The sequence below is a fragment of the Entelurus aequoreus genome, linkage group LG17 (genome assembly GCF_033978785.1).
Source record: "Entelurus aequoreus isolate RoL-2023_Sb linkage group LG17, RoL_Eaeq_v1.1, whole genome shotgun sequence".
Lineage (NCBI taxonomy): Eukaryota > Metazoa > Chordata > Actinopteri > Syngnathiformes > Syngnathidae > Entelurus > Entelurus aequoreus.
In genome coordinates, this window is record NC_084747.1 from 42,955,237 (window position 1) to 42,979,000 (window position 23,764).

Below are 23,764 nucleotides of genomic sequence, written 5' to 3' on the forward strand. Positions count from 1 at the left end.
CAAAGACTTTCTGCACAGCCAGGAGAACGCTACATTTCGGACTGCATTCTGCCAAGTGTGGAATTTGGTGGAGGAGGAATTATGGTGTGGGGTTGGTTTTTCAGGAGTTGGGCTTGGCCCCTTAGTTCCAGTGAATGGAACTTTGAATGCTCTAGGATACCAAAGCATTTTGGACAATTCCATGGGATGGCACTTCAAGTTCACATGTGAGTAAAGGCAGGTGGCCAAATACTTTTGGCAATGTAGTGTATGTAACTTAGTAACGGGCACATTTATAATAACATTTGATATTCACGTATTTTGATCATGTTAAGCATATGAGGCGTTTCCTTTTTTTTAATTTCATTGCAGACTTTATGAGAGCCAACAAACATAATAAAACATTACTTACTGTACGAGGTCTGCTGTCATGGGGATGCAGACTGCTAGGATGTTCATATATTCCCATTTAGATGGAAAATGTCTCATAATCCTCACGAAGAAACGTGGCGGGGAGGACCAAGCATCTTATTATGCATTATGCCAGTTCCGAGTCCTAAACGACTGTCAAAGTGTAGCAACTTGTAGGATTATATCCTCAGCCATCTACTTTCCAGGTGAAATCAATCAATCAATCAATCAATGTTTATTTATATAGCCCTAAATCACAAGTGTCTCAAAGGGATGCACAAGCCACAACGACATCCTCGGTTCAGATCCCACATGCATGATTTATGATCCACAATAAACTTAGAGGGAGCAAGGAAGCAAGGAAACAGCAGACCACTCGATGATGTAAACATAGGGACACACCAAATTGATCATGTCGCCGCACTAAATAGTTTGTCTGCGTCAGCGCTTATAATAACAATATCACTAATACTTGGTTAATGTTCAAGTCACGAATGGTAAATGGAGTATTGGTATTGTTGGCGCTTTTTGGATAGTTATTTATTGGGTTTTACGGGCGGAATATAGAGGACCTCACATTGGCTTTGCTGTAAGCAGACTTTTATTTACGTTTAATATTCAGAATGTATTAAAAAAAAAATCCACCTGTCATGTCTTTTATAGTGATTGTGAACAATGGACAATATTACAAAAAAAAGTGCAGCTCCTTATTTCCTCATACCATACCTCCTTCACCCTTGCACTGCAAAATGTCAGTGTTCAAAAACAAGAAAATAAATTACAAAAATTAGGGGATTTTTTTTTGAACTAAGCAAAATTATCTGCCAATAGAACAAGGAAATTTGGCTTGTCAAGACTTTCCTAAACAAGTAAAATTTGCTAACCTCAATGAACCCAAAAATACCTTAAAATAAGTATATTCTCACTAATAAAAAGTGCACTTTTCTTGGTAGAAAATAAAAATATGAGACCTTTTTGCTCAATATGTTGAAAAATATTCTTAAATGAAGTAAATGCTAGTGCCATTATCTTGACATAATGATATGCGCTCGGCATTACATTTCTTGAAACCAGCAAACTTATACTAAAAACTAATTTATTGTTATTAATGGAAAGGCAACAAGGCAATCTCTTGTTACTCTCGGGGTCTCCTAGCCGCTCAGGCAAATCTAAAAATGCATTTTTCCTTTAACAACATGACATCATCGCACCAAGTGCGTGCTCTTTCAGTCAATTAGTGCGCATATACACAGCCCGGCCAACATTTTTTTTATTGTAATTTTGAAGAATTTATCTGAATGTGCATGAACTATTTCTGTTCAAAATTGTTTGAAATGTCACATGTGAAATGTTTAAATATTAACTGTCAGTTTACTGTACTGTGCCAACTGTACTACTATATGAGTACGTATTTTTTAATTATGAGACACAATCGTGTCAAAGTCATGATTTTTTTTTTTCATGCTGGAAATAAGAAATGATTACTTTTAAAAAGTAGTTTTATACTTGTGAGTGTTGATGACACAGCTTTGCAACAGTTGATATTCTAGTTTCAAGCATGTTTTACTCAATATAGGTCATCAAATCTCAGCAACAAGCTGTAATATCTTACTGAGATCATTTAGGACCAAAACACTTAAAAGACTAACATAAAATCTGCTTAGTGAGAAGAATTATCTTATTAGACATAAAATAAGCAAATATCACCCTTATTTGAGATATTTAATCTTACTTAAATTTCAGTTTTTGCAGTGTGGCCTTATTTTTTTTAGCTCAGGTGTTTTCATCTCCTTAAATACGACCCCTTTTTCCTCTCCTCATCTGTTTGTGAATCCTTATCTTCTCATATCCACGTGTCATTTCTTCTCCCGAGATCTCCTTTCATCGCCCTACATCCTTTTCCAATCCGCCCTCTTCATCGAGTTCACTCCCTTCCTTTCACCATCTCTTTTACGCAATCATTAAATCCTCATCTCCTCATCCACTGTCTATCTATCGCCACATCCTTAATTCCTCCCCCCTTAAAATCCTCATCTAATTTTCTCATACTCCTGTTAGTTCTTGTCACCATCTTGTCCCCTCACTCTCATCGCCTCAAAGCCTATCTCATTTCCCCTCTCTCTCATCTCCACATTTTCTCCTCATACTTTCATATTCTGCCTTCAACATCTCCACCCTTTAATTCCATCTCTTTAAACGCTAACCTCAATTCTTCTCCTCATATCCACTTTTTTTCTCTCCATCGACTCACACTGCAAAAAGTCAGTGTTCAAAAACAAGAAAAAAAAAATAAAAAAAATTAGGGGTATTTTATTTGAACTAAGCAACATTATCTGCCAATAGAACAAGAAAATGTGGCTTGTCAAGACTTTCCAAAACAAATAAAATTAGCCAACTTCAATGAACCCAAAAATACCTTAAAATAAGTATATTCTCACTAATAACAAGTGCATTTTTCTTGGTAGAAAAAAAAAAGAGAGACCTTTTTGGAAGTATTAATAGATGATAAAATTAACTGGAAATCTCATATACAAAATATACAACATAAGGTGGCAAAAAACATTTCAATAACGAATAAAGCAAAATACATCCTGGGCCAAAAATCACTTCATATTCTCTACTGCTCGCTAGTGTTACCATATCTGAGTTATTGTGCAGAAATATGGGGAAATAACTACAAATGTGCGCTACATTCGTTAACCGTGTTACAAAAAAGATCAATTAGACTGATACATAATGTTGGATATAGAGAACATACAAACCCTTTATTTATTGAGTCAAAAATATTAAAGTTCGATGATTTGGTAAAATTGCAAACGGCTAAAATGATGTACAAAGCAAACTATAACCTGCTACCAAAGAATGTACAACAAATCTTCTCAACTAAAGAGGAGAAATATAACCTTAGAGGAAAATCTCATTTAAAACATTTATATGCACGTACAACACTTACAACCTTTAGCATATTTGTATGTGGAATTAAATTATGGAATGGATTAAGTGAAGAAGTTAAACATTGTACTGACATGATCCAGTTTAAGAGGTTGTTCAAATTAATAGTGCTTACAAAGTACAAAGAAGAAGAATTATGAGAAACTCTTTCAACCTTCTTGAAAATAAGATATTCTTCATCTCAGTATGTTAATAATGACTGACTTAAGTATATATTACAAAACTGTTGTATTACTCATTCACGGATGTCATTTTACAAACCCCATTTCCATATGAGTTGGGAAATTGTTAGATGTAAATATAAACGGAATACAATGATTTGCAAATCCTTTTCAACCCATATTCAATTGAATGCACTACAAAGACAACATATTTGATGTTCAAACTCAAAAACTTTTTTTTTGCAAATAATAATTAACTTAGAATTTCATGGCTGCCACACGTGTCAAAGTAGTTGGGAAAGGGCATGTTCACCACTGTGTTACATGGCCTTTCCTTTTAACAACACTCAGTAAACGTTTGGGAACTGAGGAGACACATTTTTTAAGCTTCTCAGTTGGAATTCTTTCACATTCTTGCTTGATGTACAGCTTAAGTTGTTCAACAGTCCGGGGGTCTCCGTTGTGGTATTTTAGGCTTCATAATGCGCCACACATTTTCAATGGGAGACAGGTCTGGACTACAGGCAGGCCAGTCTAGTACCCGCACTCTTTTACTATGAAGCCACGTTGATGTAACACGTGGCTTGGCATTGTCTTGCTGAAATAAGCAGGGGCGTCCATGGTAACGTTGCTTGGATGGCAACATATGTTGCTCCAAAACCTGTATGTACCTTTCAGCATTTATGGCGCCTTCACAGATGTGTAAGTTACCCATGTCTTGGGCACTAATACACCCCCATGCCATCACAGATGCTGGTTTTTCAAATTTGCGCCTGTATCAATCCGGGTGGTTCTTTTCCTCTTTGGTCCGGAGGACAAGACGTCCACAGTTTCCAAAAACAATTTGAAATGTGGACTCGTCAGACCACAGAACACTTTTCCACTTTGTATCAGTCCATCTTAGATGAGCTCAGGCCCAGCGAAGCCGACGGCGTTTCTGGGTGTTGTTGATTTTTTTTTTTCATGCTTGACATAAGAAATGCATCGGTTGGGGACATCTCTGCGCTGCTGACCCATCTCCGCTCGGGATGGTTTCCTGTTGGCCCCGCTGTGGACTGGACTCCCGCTGATGTGTTGGATCCACTGTGGACTGGACTTTCACGATGTTATGTCAGACCCACTCGACATCCGTTGCTTTCGGTCTCCCCTAGAGGGGGGGGGGTTACCCACATATGCGGTCCTCTCCAAGGTTTCTCATAGTCATTCACCGACGTCCCACTGGGGTGAGTTTTTCCTTGCCCGTATGTGGGCTCTGTACCGAGGATGTCGTTGTGGCTTGTACAGCCCTTTGAGACACTTGTGATTTAGGGCTATATAAATAAACATTGATTGAAATTATTACTTTTAAAAAGTAGTTTTATACTGGTGAGTGTTGATGACACAGCTTTGCAATAGTTGATATTCTAGTTTCAAGCATGTTTTACTCAATATAGGTCATGCAATCTCAGCAACAAGCTGTAATATCTTACTGAGATCATTTAGGACCAAAACACTTAAAACAAGTAAAACACTCTAACATAAAATCTGCTTAGTGAGAAGAATTATCTTATCAGACAGAAAATAAGCAAATATCACCCTTATTTGAGATTTTTAATCTTACTTAGATTTCAGTTTTTGCAGTGCAGGTCTTCTTACCTCACCTCTTTTGATTTCGTCATTTCCTAAATCCCATCCTGAATTCCTCTCTGAATCTCCTCAGACCTCATCTTCTCGTACCCTCCTGCCTGCTTTGCTTCTCATCATCTCCTTAAATCCTCTACTCGTTTCCTCCGTGTCAGGTTCAAACAATGATGACATCTATTAATCAGACAAGAAGCAAGGAATCATGCAGAGACAGAGTTTAATTTAGCTCATGAGGAGAACGCATGGAGCTGCACACTTAGTCACAGTCTCGCCCTACGCTCTAAGGTACAGCTCCCGCGTCCCTCTATTTATTCAGGAGTTCCATAGTCAACATCACTGAGGCCGCCTCTAAAAGGAGTAGTCACATATATCATGCAAAGCAGGTCCAGTACGCACAATACGTGACGGTATGTGCTGGGGCCTTGTGATTGCCTTGTTTCTGCTTCGTCTGCGTGCTGTCATCTTATCTTCGTTGAGGTCCCTGAAGTCCTTGGCTGTTAGCGGGCTAAAACAAAGATAACATCTGCGGCTGAGGACACCCCTCAGACAAGAAGTTTTGTCCTTACACAGATAGAAAAAATGCAGCTTGAGCACAATAGCTAATAACTATAGCAACGGACTTTAAGCATACTAAATTTGTGTGATAATATATATACATGATTATTCTAACACTCCGCCATGTCATCCTTCTCTCTCATCTCTTCATCTGGATGTTGCGGAAGACATAGAAGTCCCAACTAGTCCCTCACTGGAGTATACATCCTTGTCTGCACACCATGTTTGTAAAATTAAATGTTTCTAACTTTTGGCACATTCTCGAGAGATATTTAACAACATGAGAAATTACTACAGCAGCTTGCGTCTCCCTGCTGAGATTTCTCCTCATCTTGTCTTGTGCATATTTGGCAGAATGTTGAGTGAGACCCCTCAGGGCGGGTGTTGTCCCACTAAGGTTTTGGTGTGTTTACATGCCTGCATCGTGATGCTTAAGGCAACGCTTCATTTGTCATGCAGCTTTATTTGTTTGCCTTTTGGGTGTTGATTCAGCGTTTATTGCCTAACAATTAATATTGCATCAATGCGGGATGAATAATGAACACCTTAATGTAGGTCACCTGTTGGTAGTACATCTTGTATAGAGCTCATCAAAATGTGTTGATTGGGATGTTACGTAACTCAGTGGCGGGCTGTGCGTTTCTCACCTAGGCCTTCAGTGATGTCCTACTTACTTCACCTCTCAAAATACAGTCATTTATGTCACCCCATGGACATGGCTGGAGATTAGAGATGTCCGATAATTGCTTTTTTGCCGATATCCGATATTCCGATATTGTCCAACTCTTAATTACAGATGCCGATATATACAGTCGTGGAATTAACACATTATTATGCTTAATTTTGTGGTGATGCGCCGCTGGATGCATTAAACAATGTAAAAAGGTTTTCCAGAATAAATCAAGTTATGGAAAAAAATGCCAACATGGCACTGCCATATTTATTATTGAAGTCACAAAATGCTTTTTTTTTTTTTTAACATGCCTCAAAACAGCAGCTTGGAATTTGGGACATGCTCTCCCTGAGAGAGCATGAGGAGGTTGAGGTGGGAGGGGTTGGGGGGGCCGGGGTTTTGTAGGGTGCATATTGTAGCGTCCCGGAAGAGTTAGTGCTGCAAGGGGTTCTGGGTATTTGTTCTGTTGTGTTTATGCGGGCGGTCATCTTGGTCTTGTCATCCTCGTCCGGACAGAAGGATGACACGGCAGTGCGGCTGGATCAAAAGCGACGTCGGAGACGCTTTACTGAACCAAAAGTTGCTTTATTACAAGCGAGTGTCATTAAACAGGTCTGCAGTACTTGGAGGAGCCTAGGTAAAAAAATGAAGGACTCCTAACTGGAGAAGCCAAACCATCAGTTTTTATATTCCTCCTTTCTGTCTCTGGGTGTGTGTGCTAAGTCAGGAGAGCGCATCCTGACCATGTAAGGAGATGTTCGTGTTTAGTTTGTGCTTTAAATCATAACTCAAATTTTGGCATTGAGCTAGACACGTAGTTTTTTCTCAAGGATATGGTTGTCACTTTTGCATTCCGAAGTCCCAATTAGAGCCTCTTTTCCTACGAGAAGTGATCCAATACACCTGCGAATATCAAACTAATGAGCCTTATCTATTTATGTGCTCAAACTGTAATACCACTATTTAATTAAACTTGGTGGTTTGCTTTCCCCAAGGTGAATATAAACATTCACCACATGCAAACCATAATATGAGTTCATTAATTCTTTTGAGTAGCTTGTGTCTTTGATGTAAGCTACGGAGCCACATGGGTCTAAAAGTAGCTAAGCTACAGGAAAAGCTGCTCGTTAAAAAAGTAGCTAAGCTACTGCCAAGCTACTGGAAAATGTAGTTAAGCTAAATAGTTTAGCTACATGTAGCTTGTTACTGCCAACCACTGACCGCAATAATATCGTACTGTGGCCTTAATATCGGATAAAATTGTACTGTGACATTTTGACATTGTTACATCCCTACATTACAGCGTTAAGCTGAATCACTGGAACATTTGGTACCCACTTTTAAGGGACTTGCAAGCACATGCCACGCCAATATTGGTTGGAAAAACATGGCCACCTTTGTGCAAAACTTTTTTGCAGGGGGACTTGCATGACTTGGAAACAAAGTCATTGGCTAATTTTAATGATGATAAAAACTGAGGATATCTGTATTAGGATACGACTTTATTGTCATTGCACAAGTACAACGAAACTATGTTTTCAGCACAAACCCGTTCAAGATTAGACAAACAAACAGTGTACAGGGTTACAGAACAGGAACGCTGATGGGTCGCCAAAAGCGCCCCGTAAAAGATAAGAAAAAGGTAAAACGCTGGGGAAGAAGATGAGTAAAAAAATACAATCTGGACTGGGCTCCTAAGGGGACCTAATCTGGAGTGGGAAAAAAACCCCAGGCCATGCACACATAAACACTAAACACGTTACATTTAATCACGACGACTCGCAACAGAGGGGTGGGGAGTTGGGACCCTGGAGGGCGACTGCTGCTATGAAGCGCTGCCAGCCGTCCATCCCCCCGAGGGGAAACAAGCGTATTACATGTTACATGACATATTACGTCTTACAAACCATTTTGACCACAACCCAAAGGGGGCGCCACAAATGATTTTTTTTTGCAATCGTGTGGCTGTCTTAATGTATTTGACTGTATTTAATAAATTATACATTCTCCCCATAATAATTCATGATCTAGTTTGCGTGGTATGAACTCAAAAAGGACCACCTTCCACTTTTGTATACATATTATCTCCACTCATTTTATGGATTTTCATAATTTAGGTGATTGTTTGCAGAATGTGCCTTCAATTCTTTCAATTCCCAATATTCTTCAATGCAAAAGGGTGTTGGTGAAAACAAATTATGTTTGCAAGGAAGGCGTGACAAAAAAAGAATTGAGAGCCGTTAATTATTTCATTGAAAATAAATAATGATCAATATTTTTAATAATTTACCCCCTTTGAAAATGATACATTGAAGTACGGCGTGGCAAAGTTGGTAGAGTGGCCGTGCCAGCAATCGGAAGGTTGCTGGTTACTGGGGTTCAATCCCCACCTTCTACCATCCTAGTCACGTCCGTTGTGTCCTTGGGCAAGACACTTCACCCTTGCTCCTGATGGGTGCTGGTTAGCGCCTTGCATGGCAGCTCCCGCCATCACATTTATTTATTTATTTATAAGTATTTTTCCTGTTCAGTAAGCCATAGGAGAGGGAAGATAAATCCTTCCTGGCAGTAACTTTAGCTCCAGCTGTTGCAGCTGGTTGAGGTCGCGCTCCCCTTCTACGTCGTGACCCCGGCGGTGCCGACCCGCTTCTACTGTCAACACTGCTTTGCCTCTTCCTGTGGATGGCTTCAAAAACTTTGCCACACACGAACGGCCGCAGTGGTAGCTTGATCGTGCGTGCGTGCGTGTGTGTGTGTGTGTGTGTGTGTGTGTGTGTGTGTGTGTTCATGTATTTCTACCCTTTTTGAGACATCAACAAGGACAAGTAGCTTCCATATGAGGACCGGTGAACAAGTTAGGACATAAATCTTGGTCCCAATAAGGAAAACCATTGCATCTAATAGAGAATGTCTCATTTGCAGCCCTGGTGGTGAAATCTATCAAAATTAGGGTGGTTCCAAAAAGGAGAGATTTTTCAAATTGACTGTGTCGGTTTTAAAAGAGCTGGTCAACATATGAAATAACAAGTGTGTATAAGAAATTGAAATGCGCCCCCTTTGGCCAAAATTAATTTAAAAAAAATAAAATAAATATGTATATAGAGACATACTGTCATAACTTGAAGTAAATAATGAAGATTAAAAACCAATTACAAACAAACAACATTTTTTTTTACTAAAAAGTATTTTTCTAACAATGTGTCGACTTTTTTCTTATAAAATTGGGAACAATTTCTCATATTCTTTCTGTTTATGTAATATTGCAATATTTTTTCATAAAATGATTGCTTTTTAATGCAAAATTTGTCGCATAAAATTCTGACTTTTATCGCAATATTGACAATTTTTGTTGTTGTTCTTGTAAACAGTGACATTTTTTGAGTAAAACTATGACTTTTGTCATAATTTTGCCAAGTAAAATTCCGATGATTATTATAATATTGCCAAAATGTTAAAGTTTTCTTATACAATTGTGACTTTTGTCGAGTGAAATTACGACTCCTTTCATACAATTGCCAAAATGTTAAGCTTTTCTTGTAAAACTGTGACTGTTATTGAGTAAAATTCCAACTTTTATCATAATACTGCACAAATGTTCCGTTTTTCTTGTAAAATTTTGAATGACGACTTTTATTATAACCGCCAAAAGTTTTTCTTGTGAAATTCCAACTCATTTTTCACAACGAGCTTTTTTATATTTGCATAGTATTTATATATTATTAATGTTATAGATACAAATCTTTATATACCTACAAAGGGTGGTCCTAAAGAGGGAATTATTTTTTTTTGGAGGTCTCAAGAAGGTAACAAATACAAGAATGTGTGTGTGTATAAGAAATTGAAATGCGCCCCCTTTGGCCAAAATTAATTTAAAAAAATAAAATAAATATGTATATAGAGACATACTGTCATAACTTGAAGTAAATAATGAAGATTAAAAACCAATTACAAACAAACAACATTTTTTTTTACTAAAAAGTATTTTTCTTACAATGTGTCGACTTTTTTCTTATAAAATTGGGAACAATTTCTCATATTCTTTCTATTTATGTAATATTGCAATATTTTTTCATAAAATTATTGCTTTTTAATGCAAAATTTGTCGCATAAAATTCTGACTTTTATCGCAATATTGACAATTTTTGTTGTTGTTCTTGTAAACAGTGACATTTTTTGAGTAAAACTATGACTTTTGTCATAATTTTGCCAAGTAAAATTCCGATGATTATTATAATATTGCCAAAATGTTAAAGTTTTCTTATACAATTGTGACTTTTGTCGAGTGAAATTACGACTCCTTTCATACAATTGCCAAAATGTTAAGCTTTTCTTGTAAAACTGTGACTGTTATTGAGTAAAATTCCAACTTTTATCATAATACTGCACAAATGTTCCGTTTTTCTTGTAAAATTTTGAATGACGACTTTTATTATAACCGCCAAAAGTTTTTCTTGTGAAATTGTGACCTTTTTCTTGTGAAATTCCAACTCATTTTTCACAACGAGCTTTTTTATATTTGCATAGTATTTATATATTATTAATGTTATAGATACAAATCTTTATATACCTACAAAGGGTGGTCCTAAAGAGGGAATTATTTTTTTTTGGAGGTCTCAAGAAGGTAACAAATACAAGAATGTGTGTGTGTGTGTGTTTTAAATCAGAGACTGAACAGAGACAACTTGATAAAAGACATGATGAGAAGCAGGCGCGTGATAAAAGCATTTGCCTGCTTTGTGTAACATGACGCATACAAACACACGCAGTGGGTAATGTAAGGACACTCATTCTCTGTGTATAGCTCCTGTTTGTTTATTTCCTACCTTAGGAGTACCCTGTTTTGGTTAAGCAACCACCAAATATCACCAGTGAGCCTACCGGCGATGACAAATCTTTCCCCTTTGTCATGTGATGTTAATTATTGAACAGGTTACACTGCCTTCGACACACTAATAAAAAAAAAAACACCTACTATGTGAATTATCACTTTACAAACCCCTTACTGTGGGTAATTTGACTTTATTTCACATATACAGCGCTTCACTTATTTTTCCACTTGCATAAGACATTAGGATCCTGATCTAAAGGGCTAAATAGTGTGTGCAAACTATACAATTGTGTGTACTATTAGTGGGTGTGTTGCGGGTGGTCTAGTAAGACATGCAAAAGTGGTGCACGACTTAGATGAGGGTTTTGCATATGCTTACTGGCTGTCACCATGGAGACACTCATTTCCCTCCTCTTTTATTGGCATCATATTGTTATGATCCGTTGCCCGGATCATAGTTTCTTTTGGGTTTTGATTCACTTGTGGTTTAAGTTCTGTTTTAGCACCCCTGTTTTGTGTTTCTTGGTTGTCATAGGTGCTGATTGTTTTCACCTGCCTCTGATTAATGTTCGGGACGCTCACCTGCTGCCGGACACTAATCAGAGAGCTATTTAGTCCTGGTTTTCCTTGTGCTAAGCTTCGCCATAGCTTCCCAGGCTATCGGGCACGTTTTTCCTTGTTTTGTATTTGGTATTCGTTTGTATTGGTTATGATTTATGGTGATAATAAATCATCTCCTACCTGCACTCTGTCTCCAGTGTTCCTGCTGTCATCTCGGAAGAACAATCCGCGCATCACCATGCCTCCTCGTCCTCGCCACCGTTACACATATGGTCCAACCTGTGATGTTTCGTCTTGTTGGCAACTATATTAAGTACCACTCTTTCTGTGGTACGGCTCTCCACCTAGTGGTCAAGCCAAATAATCAATTACATATTCAAACTGTGTATAATGCTACAGTGTCCAAAAAATATTAAATATACTAGTTAAATAACCTTGTTTTTAATGAATATTTAGGCCCACTACGCTACTGTATTTTAAAGTCGGTCATTATGGTGGTAGTTGAAGAGCCAAGTGTTTTCTGAGGTGGTATTCGGTGAAAAAATTGGAGAACCACTGTTCTAGGCTATATTGTGGGGCGGTCTGAATCAATCAATCAATCTATCAATCACAATTTATTTATATAGCCCTTAATCACAAGTGCCTCAAACCACAACGACATCGCCTGATCTGAAACCACATGCGACCAGGAAAAACTCGCAAAAAGAAGAGACCTTGGGAAGGGGCTGCACATGTGGGGACCACCCTCGAGGATGACAGACTCTAATGGATGTATTAATAAATAATGTGAGAGTCTAGTCCAACAGGAAGCCAACATAGGGTCGCACGTGGATCTTCCTCCACTTTGACAAGTCGGCAAAGCAGAGACGTCGCCAGCTGTGCATATCAGAATCAGAAATACTTTAATAATCCCCGAGTGTAAATAAAGATTTTCAGCACAATCCAAATCAAGATCAGACAGACATTACAGGGAGACAGAACAGGATCGCTGATGGGTCTGCCAACTTCCGGCGCCCCTTACAAAAAAGGTGAGAAACAGGTCAACGCTGGGGAGGGAGAAAAAAAAAATTCAGTCTAAACCTGTGGCCCTGCAGAGGGGGTCCAGACTGAAGCCAAGGGAAAAAAAACTCATAGCCATAGCACACATAACATAAATGTGTGTAAGAGGGAAACTTAAACTTAAAATTAGAGACATTAAAAGAGCAGAGCTGATGCAACCAGCCACTTCTACACACAGCCCCAAAAGTAAAACAACAACAAACAAAAACATATACGCTGTGGTGGCCTCTGCAGTGTTCCACGCCATCGTCTGCTGGGGTGGGGGGAGCATGGCCAGAGACAGGAGACGACCCAACAAAGCAACCCAGAGAGCCGACTCCACCCTCGGCCGCCCACCAACTCTCGGCCAGTGTCCAGTCCGCATGGATAAGCGAGGATAGAATAGATAGAAGGATAGAAGGGTGTTCCACCCCAGATCACGACTTGGAACAGCTGGCGCCTTGTCCAGATTAGCACCTCTCTAGGAATGATCCATTGCCACCTGGTATCCTCTCCCCGCATGAGAGTGGCAACTACAACTCGGACCAACAGAACCACTTTTTAGCGAGCCGTGCTCTATAGGAGGAACAACGGTTGTAATGGTGAGTCTGGAATGAGCCAGACGCAATAAAATGCATATTGTCTTTTCATGTAGGAGATTATTAATATGTCTACTATATGAAAAGACATTTACAGTGACGTGTAGTCAGGGGACGCGGGTGAGGCGGGGCCTCACGTGCCATCATGGAAAGAAAAAAACTGTAAAAAGAAAAAAAAATTTTTTAATTGTTATATGTATCCAGTGATTATACTATAAAGTTATTTTCTATTTAACTTCATCAGTTTTAGATTATTTTTATTCAAAATCGCTGAATTTTCACATTTGCCGTTCAAATACTGAGACGAGACTTGCGGTGAGTCAGCAGCCAGTTGAGCCTCACCATGGATTGCGCAATGACTCGGCTAACTGCTGGCCTGCTGTGCAGTGAGACCGTATTGCTATATGAATTATATTATACATATCCATAGTTTAGTTAGCTGAGGTATATAATGTAAAGTGTATTTTGTCAACAACTGTATGTGTGTAACGTATTTCTTGTGCTGAGCAATCATAAAACGGCTGCGAAGACGCACTGGGTGAGGCTCGCAGTAATCCCGCCTCATGGTGGTAGAGGGCGCAAGAATGGATCATTCTTGCGACTACTCAGCTGCAGAATAAGTGACAACAAGCAGCAACAGTTAGCAAGTTAAGTGCAGCGGCAGCGATCGTTTATTTTTTCCTCTCGCCTGGACTTTTACCATGGAGGATTACATATCTAAAATAAAACAGTTTTCTAAACTGGACTTTCAATCGAAGCAGGAGGTAATAATTAAAGGAAGATCTCCATCGAGACAGACAGACTTTTAAAACTGAAGAAAGATAAGAAAGACTTCTATAAACAAGTTATCGATGCTTTTGTTCAGAAGGAGCGGCGCATGGACTTCATTTATAAGTAAAGGTAAGACCATAATAACGTTTTTTTTTTATTAAATGTGCTTTTTTGTGTGCTACAGTTTGTATGTGTAAAGAATGCTGGTATGAGCTTTTAAACATAACCCGTTAACTGCTGCCAATCAAATGGTGAATAAGATACTCTTTAGGGTTCATATGTTAGTAAATCTGACCGTGATGAAGTCAGTGCCTCACCAGCCATGAACCTCACCGCACGTCACTGAAAGACAAATACCATCTAAAAAGAAAAAAACCCAAGCAGACATTGCATTTGTTTTAAGCAGCCCCTTAAGTCATCCTGCAGGTATACAATTATAAAATTAGGGCTGATAGGGCACTGACCCTTCTTCTTTCAGCCACACCACACAAATGATGCACAACAAATACAAACACTGACACTTCTGGTTGTGTTGTGTGTTCTTCGTTTCAGGTTCCCATGACTCCTTCAGCTTCTACATCGATGAAGCGTCTCCTGTTGGCCCCGAGCAGCCGGAGACGGTGCAGAACTTTGTGTCGGTTTTCGGTACAGTGGCCAAGAAATTGATGAGGAAATGGTTGGCCACGCAAACAATGAACTTCAACAGCCAACTGGAGGCAGGCGTCCGCTTCTTCGACCTTCGCATTTCCACTAAACCTCGAGACCCTGACAACGAGCTTTACTTTGCCCACGGACTCTTCAGTGCCACCGTAAGTCGACAACTTGTTATTATGTTCCGCCTTCTGCACGTTAATGGACGCTTTTTTTAGTCAGTGTTCATTCAGTCATTGGGCGGTCTACTTGTCAATCATTATAGCAGCTCCAGTCATTGGTTGTGATGTCAAAGTCCATCCATCCATACATCAATGGCAGTGGCGGACCGTGCGTTTCCCACCTAGGCCTTCAGTGATGTCCTACTTAGTCCGACTTCAATAAATACCCCTCAAAACACAATCATTTATGTCGCCACATCACCACGGCTTGAAAAATACTACCGTATTTTTCGGACTATAAGTCGCTCCGGAGTATAAGTCGCACCGGCCGAAAATGCATAATAAAGAAGGAAAAAAACATATATAAGTCGCACTGGAGTATAAAAAAGTCGCATTTTTTGGGGAAATTTATTTGATAAAACCCAAAACCAAGAATAGACATTTGAAAGGCAATTTAAAATAAATAAAGAATAGTGAACAACAGGCTGAATAAGTGTACGTTATATGACGCATAAATAACCAACTGAGAACGTGCCTGGTATGTTAACGTAACATATTATGGTAAGAGTCATTCAAATAACTATAACATATAGAACATGCTATACGTTTACCAAACAATCTGTCACTCCTAATCGCTGAAATACGATGAAATCTTATACGTCTAGTCTCTTACGTGAATGAGCTAAATAATATTATTTGATATTTTACGGTAATGTGTTAAAAATTTCACACATAAGTCGCTCCTGAGTATAAGTCGCACCCCCGGCCAAACTATGAAAAAAACTGCGACTTATAGTCCGAAAAATACGGTATACAGAAACACACTTGTGCACTACTGGGCATTGAATCACCTCAATTTGTCATCAGGACTCCTCTTCCGCCTATCCAGGAAATCGCAAAAAGCCGCTGCCTGACCAGGGCTCAGAAAATATGTAGAGACTCATCCCACCCCCAAACAAGGACAGTTTTCAACTTATGGACTCTAGAAAGAGGTTCCACAGCACCTCCAGGTTCTGTAACAGCTTCTTCCCTCAGGCCATAAGACTCTTGAACGGATCAAAACAATCCCCTCAATTCCCCCCCAAAATGGATTAACTCGCTGGAATATAAAGACAATATAACATACATCCATAAACGTGGATGCATATGCAAAAGTGCAATATATTTATCTGTACAGTAATCTATATATTTATATCTGCACCTTATCGCTCTTTTATTCTGCACTACAATGAGCTAATGCAACGAAATGTCGTTCTTATCTGTACTGTAAAGTTCAAATTTTAATGACAATAAAAGGAAGTCTAAGTCTAAGTCTAGTATACACAACGGGCTATTTTTTGCCGCATTTAAAAATCAATAAACCTGCATCGGACGTGGTACTTAGTAGAGAACATCGACGATAAAGTTCGCAACTTTTGATCTCTGATAAAAAAAGCCTTGCCTGTACCGGAAGTAGCGTGACGTCACAGGCTGAAGGGCTCCTCACATTTCCCCATTGTTTACAATGCAGCGAGAGCGATTCGGACCGAGAAAGCGACGATTACCCCATTAATTTGAGCGAGGATGAAAGATTCGTGGATGAGGGACGTGAGAGTGAAGGACTAGAGTGCAGTGCAGGACGTATCTTTTTTCGCTCTGACCGTAACTTAGGTACAAGGGCTCATTGGATTCCACACTTTCTCCTTTTTCTATTGTCGATCACGGATTTGTATTTTAAACCACCTCGGATACTATACCCTCTTGAAAATGAGAGTCGAGAACGCGAAATGGACATTCACAGTGACTTTTATCTCCACGACTATACATCGGCGAAGCTCTTTAGCTACGGAGCTAACGTGATAGCATCGTGCTTAAATGCAGATAGAAACAAAAGAAATAAACCCCTGACTGGAAGGATAGACAGAAAATCAACAATACTATTAAACCATGGACATGTAAATACACGGTTAATGCTTTCCAGCTTGGCGAAGCTTAACAATGCTGTTGCTAACGACGCCATTGAAGCTAACTTAGCAACGGGACCTCACAGAGCTATGATAAAAACATTAGCGCTCCACCTACGCCAGCCAGCCCTCATCTGCTCATCAACACCCATGCTCACCTGCGTTCCAGCGATCGACGGAAGGACGAAGGACTTCACCCGATCATCCGTGCGGTCGGCGGCTAGCGTCGGCTAGCGCGTCTGCTATCCAAGTCAAAGTCCTCCTGGTTGTGTTTTTACAGTCAGCCGCTAATACACCGAGCCCACCTACAACTTTCTTCTTTGCAGTCTTCATTGTTCATTAAACAAATTGCAAAAGATTCACCAGCGCAGATGTCCAGAATACTGTGGAATTTTGCGATGAAAACAGAGTTTTTTTGTATTGGATTCAATGGTGTCCGAATACTTCCGTTTAACTATTGACGTCACGCGCATACGTCATCATACATAGACGTTTTCAACCGGAAGTTTAGCGGGAAATTTAAAATTGCACTTTATAAGTTAACCCGGCCGTATTGGCATGTGTTGCAATGTTAAGATTTCATCATTGATATATAAACTATCAGACTGCGTGGTCGGTAGTAGTGGGTTTCAGTAGGCCTTTAACACGTTTCCGGGGTTGGCCGACCTCATCTCACAAGATCTAGTCTCTCTTTAAATATCCTTCTTGAAATTGCTCTTGCAAATATATATCTGCCACCTAATCAACGTTTTGCTTTGCTTCTTTGTTGGTTAAAAAAGTGAGTACCGCTGATTTCTCCGCTGGCCGGGTATGGCTCCAGTGCCACTTTCTGCTTTTCGTCTAAGATAAGACAACGTCTTAAGATACGCGGTCATTCAGCCAAGACACTGAAGCTTGTCGGTCCCAGCGCTCAGCGCCAGCTCCGCAGCCCTGTCTCTTCATCCGCATCTCCTCTCCTCCACTCTCTCCAAACTGACTCTGGTGTTTACAGCATCACAGTACAGAGTACAGCTCATCACTACTGAAGACCACAGAACAATGCATTGACCACCATTCATTTCATCAGCACTGTATGCATTTTTAATGGAATTTCAGCTCCACTTCAGCTTTTACAGCATCCAATTTATCAAGAAATGTTGATTTCTATTTTTTTATGGTCACAACATGAGGTCAAATTTGTCTTAAAATTGTCATACATCATAGCGCAGTGAAAATGGAGTACATTTTCATTTTAATCTGCTCTATAATAGATATACCGTAGAGATGTCCGATAATGGCTTTTTTGCCGATATCCGATATTCCGATATTGTCCAACTCTTAATTACAGATTCCGATATCAACCGATACCGATATATACAGTCGTGGATTTTACACATTATTATGCCTAATTGTGATGTATATTGTAGCGTCCCGGAAGAGTTAGTGCTGCAAGGGGTTCTGGGTATTTGTTCTGTTGTGTTACAGTGCGGATGTTCTCCCGAAGTGTGTTTGTCATTCTTGTTTGGTGTGGGTTCACAGTGTGGCGCATATTTGTAACAGTGTTAAAGTTGTTTATACGTCCACCCTCAGTGTGACCTGTATGGCTGTTGAGCAAGTATGCATTGCATTTACTTGTGTGTGTGAAAAGCCGTAGATATTATGTGACTGGGCCTGCACGCAAAGGAAGTGCCTTTAAAGTTAATTGCCGCTCTGTACCTCCCCCTACGTTTTAAAAAGTCATACATTTTACTTTTTAAACCTAAACCGATCATTTTGAAACCGATACCGATAATTTCCTATATCACATTTTAAAGCATTTATCGGCCGATTATATCGGCAGTCCGATATTATCGGACATCCCTAATATACAGGAGGTGATTTATTAAATATATACTGTATAAAAACATAATCTGCTGCATCTATTGAGGCACTGTTGTTCTTGCCCCAAATGCACTCTATTGAAAATCCCTCTGATTTGATTGATTGATTGATTGATTGGAACTTTTATTAGTAGATTGCACAGTACAGTACATATTCCGTACAATTGACCACTAAATGGTAACACCCGAATAAGTTTTTCAACTTGTTTAAGTCGGGGTCCACGTTAATCAATTCATGGTAATGATATGTTTTCTACTTCTTTGTTTTGAATGAAGCTAATTATTACCTCCACTGAGGAGGGTATGTTTAAAGTAAAAGCAATTATGCCAAAAAAATTATGCACCACTACTTTGACATTTCCCATCGTGATTCATTAATGTAAGCAAGGAATCCTAATGAATGTGTTCAGTTCGGTGCTGCTTCAAATTAGGATCAGTACTCCATTTTGTGACATTCTACACATATGGCTGCTGTTTGTGAGCCACATTTTCAACATTGTCCTTAGTTTCTCACTGACTAAAGCTTGAATCGAAACGACACAATGCAAACAAACTCAACAGGTGGATAACTAAACATTTGTTGGATCCATATAAGCATTCTTCATGTTTCTGGTGTACACTGCAAAAACCGAAATCTAAGTAAGATGAAATATCTCAAATAAGGGTGATATTTGCTTATTTTCTGTCTGATAAGATAATTCTTCTCACTAAGCAGATTTTATGTTAGAGTGTTTTACTTGTTTTAAGGGTTTTGGTCCTAAATGATCTCAGTAAGATATTACAGCTTGTTGCTGAGATTTTATGACCTATATTGAGTAAAACATGCTTGAAACTAGAATATCAACTGATGCAAAGCTGCGTCATTAACACTCACAAGCATAAAACTACTTTTTTAAAGTAATAATTTCTTACTTCAAGCATGAAAAAAAAATCATGATGCCGAGCGCATATCATTATGTCAAGATAATGGTACTAGCATTTACTTATTTAAGAATATTTTTCAACATATTGAGCAAAAAGGTCCAAAAAAAAATTTTCTACCAAGAAAAGTGCACTTGTTATTAGTGAGAATATACTTATTTTAAGGTATTTTTGGGTTCATCGAGGTTAGCTAATTTTACTTGTTTTGGAAAGTCTTGACAAGCCAAATTTTCTTGTTCTATTGGCAGATAATTATGCTTAGTTCAAGTAAAATACCCCTAATTTTTGTATTTTTTTTTCTTGTTTTTGAACACTGACTTTTTGCAGTGTAGAAGGTGCAGCTCTATGATTTGTATTATTTCCTCTCATTTTTATTTGGATCAAGGACCCCTTTTGAATACTTAATGTGTTTAAAAAAAAACATTGAATCATATCAAACATGAATATTGCAAACTTAAAAAAAATTAAAATAAAAAAATATAAAAAATATATATATTGTATACACACAGTGTGTATATGTATGTATATATGTATATGTATATATAAAAACATCAACATTGAAAAAAACAAGAATTAATTTTATTTTGAAGTGTTTTACAAAAATGTAAATTCACTTTACAACAATACAAACATATCAGTAATTCACTTAAAAACAAAACAACACCCAGGCATTGAATGAAGTGAAAGCATTAAAGATTAAAAGCTTGATTAAAAAGGTGGGTTTTGGCATGAGTAAATATGCTACTGTCATGTCTTTATTTAATATTTTCCATGAATTTGTCAAAGAATAATGCATGAATCTTACTAACAGATGTATGAGATTCTGCCTTTTCTGCAGTAGACGTGTGTGTTTTGTAAAAGCAGGTTAATTTTTCAGAAAAGTGTAACTCTGACAAAAGAAATAGACTGAAAACTGAGGATGCTGGTTCTCAGGGGGATATGTACAATTTGGTGATGATTTATATATGTGTATCCTTATTTGTTTCATGTCATAATGCACAATATTGAATAAAAAACTGTAAATATGCCAGATTGTAGCGAGAGGCTTATTTCCATCAGGTACAATAAAGTCCATTAAAAACAAAAAACAAAACATCGACCGTACATAAAAATCAGACATTACCAGCTTCAGACATCATAAACCGAACAATGAAATACAAAGACTCAGATATAACAATCCATAGTGTTTGTAACCATGTGTGTTTTCTGAGGTCCGAGAAGGTCTTGAGCAGATCAGCAGCTTCCTGTCGACACATGCCAGAGAGGTGGTCTTCCTGGACTTCAACCACTTCTACGGCGTGCAGAACATGCACCATGAGAAACTGGTGGCCATGTTAAAGGGCGTGTTTGGAGAGAAGCTGTGCCCGGTTGTCTTTGCCCAGGAGGTATGTTGTGAATGTTTCCCACTCCCAGATTAGGACTCCAAACAATTCAACGTCAATGTGGTGTCCATCTTCAGGTGTCTCTGCAGTATCTTTGGGAGAAGGAGTACCAGGTGCTGGTCTTCTACCACCACCCCATGGCCTTGGAGGTGCCCTTCCTGTGGCCCGGCCAGATGATGCCTTCTCCCTGGGCCAACACCACCGACCCTGAGAAGCTGGTTCAGTTCCTCCAGGCGTCTGTGACTGACCGCAGGTTAGCAACCATGCATCCTTTATTTTGGAATAAGATATCATCACTGCCAATGGCTTTGTATGTGAACCAATCATTGTCATTGATCCCTAACTTAGTATTGTATTCTTACTCAAATTTAAGACGTCCCTGAAAAGAATATATTATTTTTGGTACTTTTTTGTTTGTTTAAATGTGTTAGTAAGTATTAATCGTTTAAAAAACCCAAACATTTTTTTAATTTTTTTTTAACACTGAGCTGTGCTATCATGATTTCTTACACTTCTGTGTTTCATTTCCAAGTACTGTACTGTATTTTATAGTAGACTTTGCATGCAGTTACAATTTCAAGACGTTGGATGGCAGTATTGTATAGACCAGTGGTTCTTAACCTGGGTTCGATCGAACCCTAGGGGTTCGGTGAGTCAGGCTCAGGGGTTCGGCGGAGGTCAAGACACACCCGACTCATCGTGTAAATAAAAACTTCTCCCTATCGGCGTATTACGGATACGGCAGCAGCAGAAGTCACACTGATTTGCAGGTGTGTAATTTGTTGTGAGTTCATGCACTGTGTTGGTTTTGTTCTTTGAACAAGGTGATGTTCATGCACGGTTCATTTTGTGCACCAGTAAAAAAACATGGTAACACTTTAGTGTGGGGAACATATTCACCATTAATTAGTTGCTTATTAACATGCAAATTAGTAACATATTGGCTCTTAACTAGTCATTATTAAGTACTTATTAATGCCTTATTCGGCATGGCCTTATTACAACCCTTACCCTCTAACCCTGGCCCTAACCCTCTAACCCTAACCCTAACCAAATAACTCTAAATTAAGTCTTTGTTACTTAGAATATGTTCCCCTAGTGTCCAAATAACTCTAAATTAAGTCTTTGTTACTTAGAATATGTTCCCCATACTACAGTGTTACCAAAAACATATAACTTTGTCTTGAATTTGAAAAAAAAAACATTTTATTTTTCACCAAAGAAGAATGCGCATATGAAACTGGTGGGGTTCGGTACCTCCAACAAGGTTAAGAACCACTGGTATAGACTACAGTGTGTTTCCTTAGCCAGGAGATAGTCTTTACTATTAAGATGAATCTGCCAGTCTAGTCTTTTGTTGATCCCTACAAAGTGTTTGAACTGTAAGTCTTGTATTTATCACACACAAGCTGTTTGAAGGTAACGTGCATCTTAGTAGTGGCTTTGACCTCACGAGCATCAAAGGTATTGAACTTTGGCACTGTTTGATTTCACGTAAATCGGTTCCCCGGTAGTACCGACAGACTTTGGTTGGTGCCAATAAAAGTACCGAATTCTGTACCTATCCCTATTTATAGTTGTTTGATGCTTTGGTGGCCGGCGTTAGTTTAAGATTATCATTTTAATGCCGCCTGTTTTTTAACTTTTAAGACAATTTTACAGTAGTTCTCTGTACCGCGCTTACCCAAGCACTGGACTAATATGGTCATATTTCCTGGTTCTTGTCAGGACTCGAGCAGCAGCATTCTGGAGGTTAGTCAGTGCAGTCTAACCTGCTGGAGACAAAGGCATGCATTAGAATAGAATAGAATAGAATGGACTTTATTGTCATTATATTTGCATTTAACGAGATTAAGGACTTAGACTTAGACTTTCTAAGTCGGATTGAAACATCATTATTCTGATTTTGGCAATGTTTTTCAGGTGGTAAAAAGCTGCTGATGTTATTGACTTATTGTGACAGTTAAAGTTCAAGTCTTACCCCTAGATTTTTAACCTGACTACTCGGTTTCATGGAGAGGGTTTCAAGGTGACCAATGATAGTTTGTTTGCTTTTGTGGGCCAAAGACAATGATTTCAGTTTTGTCTGAGTTTAGATGAAGAAAATAGTTTTGCATCCACACACTGATCTGTTCGATGCAGAACCGACAGGTCAACATTCACCTGCCATCAGCATGAGACTTTAAACTGTTTTTAACTTTTAACTTTTTTAACTGTTTTTAACTTTTTAAACTGCTTTTTATCTAACAAATTGTTCTTAGGGTAATTTGCATTTGCTTTTTCAATGTGTATTTTTTTTTTCTGTTTTTAAATGTTATTTTTTAGTCTGTCCTTTGCCTCTATTTCTTTGTGGTGTACAGCCCTTTGTTCTTCAACTGTGCTTGTTTTTAAAGGGCTTTATAAATAAAGTTGTTATGGTATGGTATGGTATCAGTGACACGTAGATCAAAGTGTCATTCTTGGACACATTGAAGCTGCGTATCATCTGGCCGAGTTGCAGCATGTACAAGTTGAACAATAGTGGCCCCACAATCGAGCCCTGAGGAACCCCACGGGTCATTTCACCCCAGTTCACCCCCTTGCTTGCCAATACAGTACCTGGATATGTGTCATTTTTGTGTCCTGCAGGAGGAAGGGGACCTTCTTCGTGTCCCAGGTGGTTCTCACACCAAAGGCCAGCACCGTGATGAAGGGGG

At 38.8% G+C, this 23,764-nt stretch overlaps 1 protein-coding gene across 1 annotated transcript in view; it reads left to right on the top strand.

The window, feature by feature from the left end:
* Positions 1-23,764, top strand: part of plcxd3 (phosphatidylinositol-specific phospholipase C, X domain containing 3) — a 49,284-nt gene that overhangs the window by 18,409 nt on the left and 7,111 nt on the right. Inside the window, exons 2-5 of the mRNA XM_062025720.1 lie at positions 14,704-14,960; positions 20,898-21,071; positions 21,146-21,321; positions 23,697-23,764. The exon at positions 23,697-23,764 is cut by the window's right edge and continues 34 nt beyond it. Of these exons, the coding sequence (XP_061881704.1) occupies positions 14,704-14,960; positions 20,898-21,071; positions 21,146-21,321; positions 23,697-23,764 (675 nt within the window). The remainder of the gene's footprint in view (positions 1-14,703; positions 14,961-20,897; positions 21,072-21,145; positions 21,322-23,696) is intronic.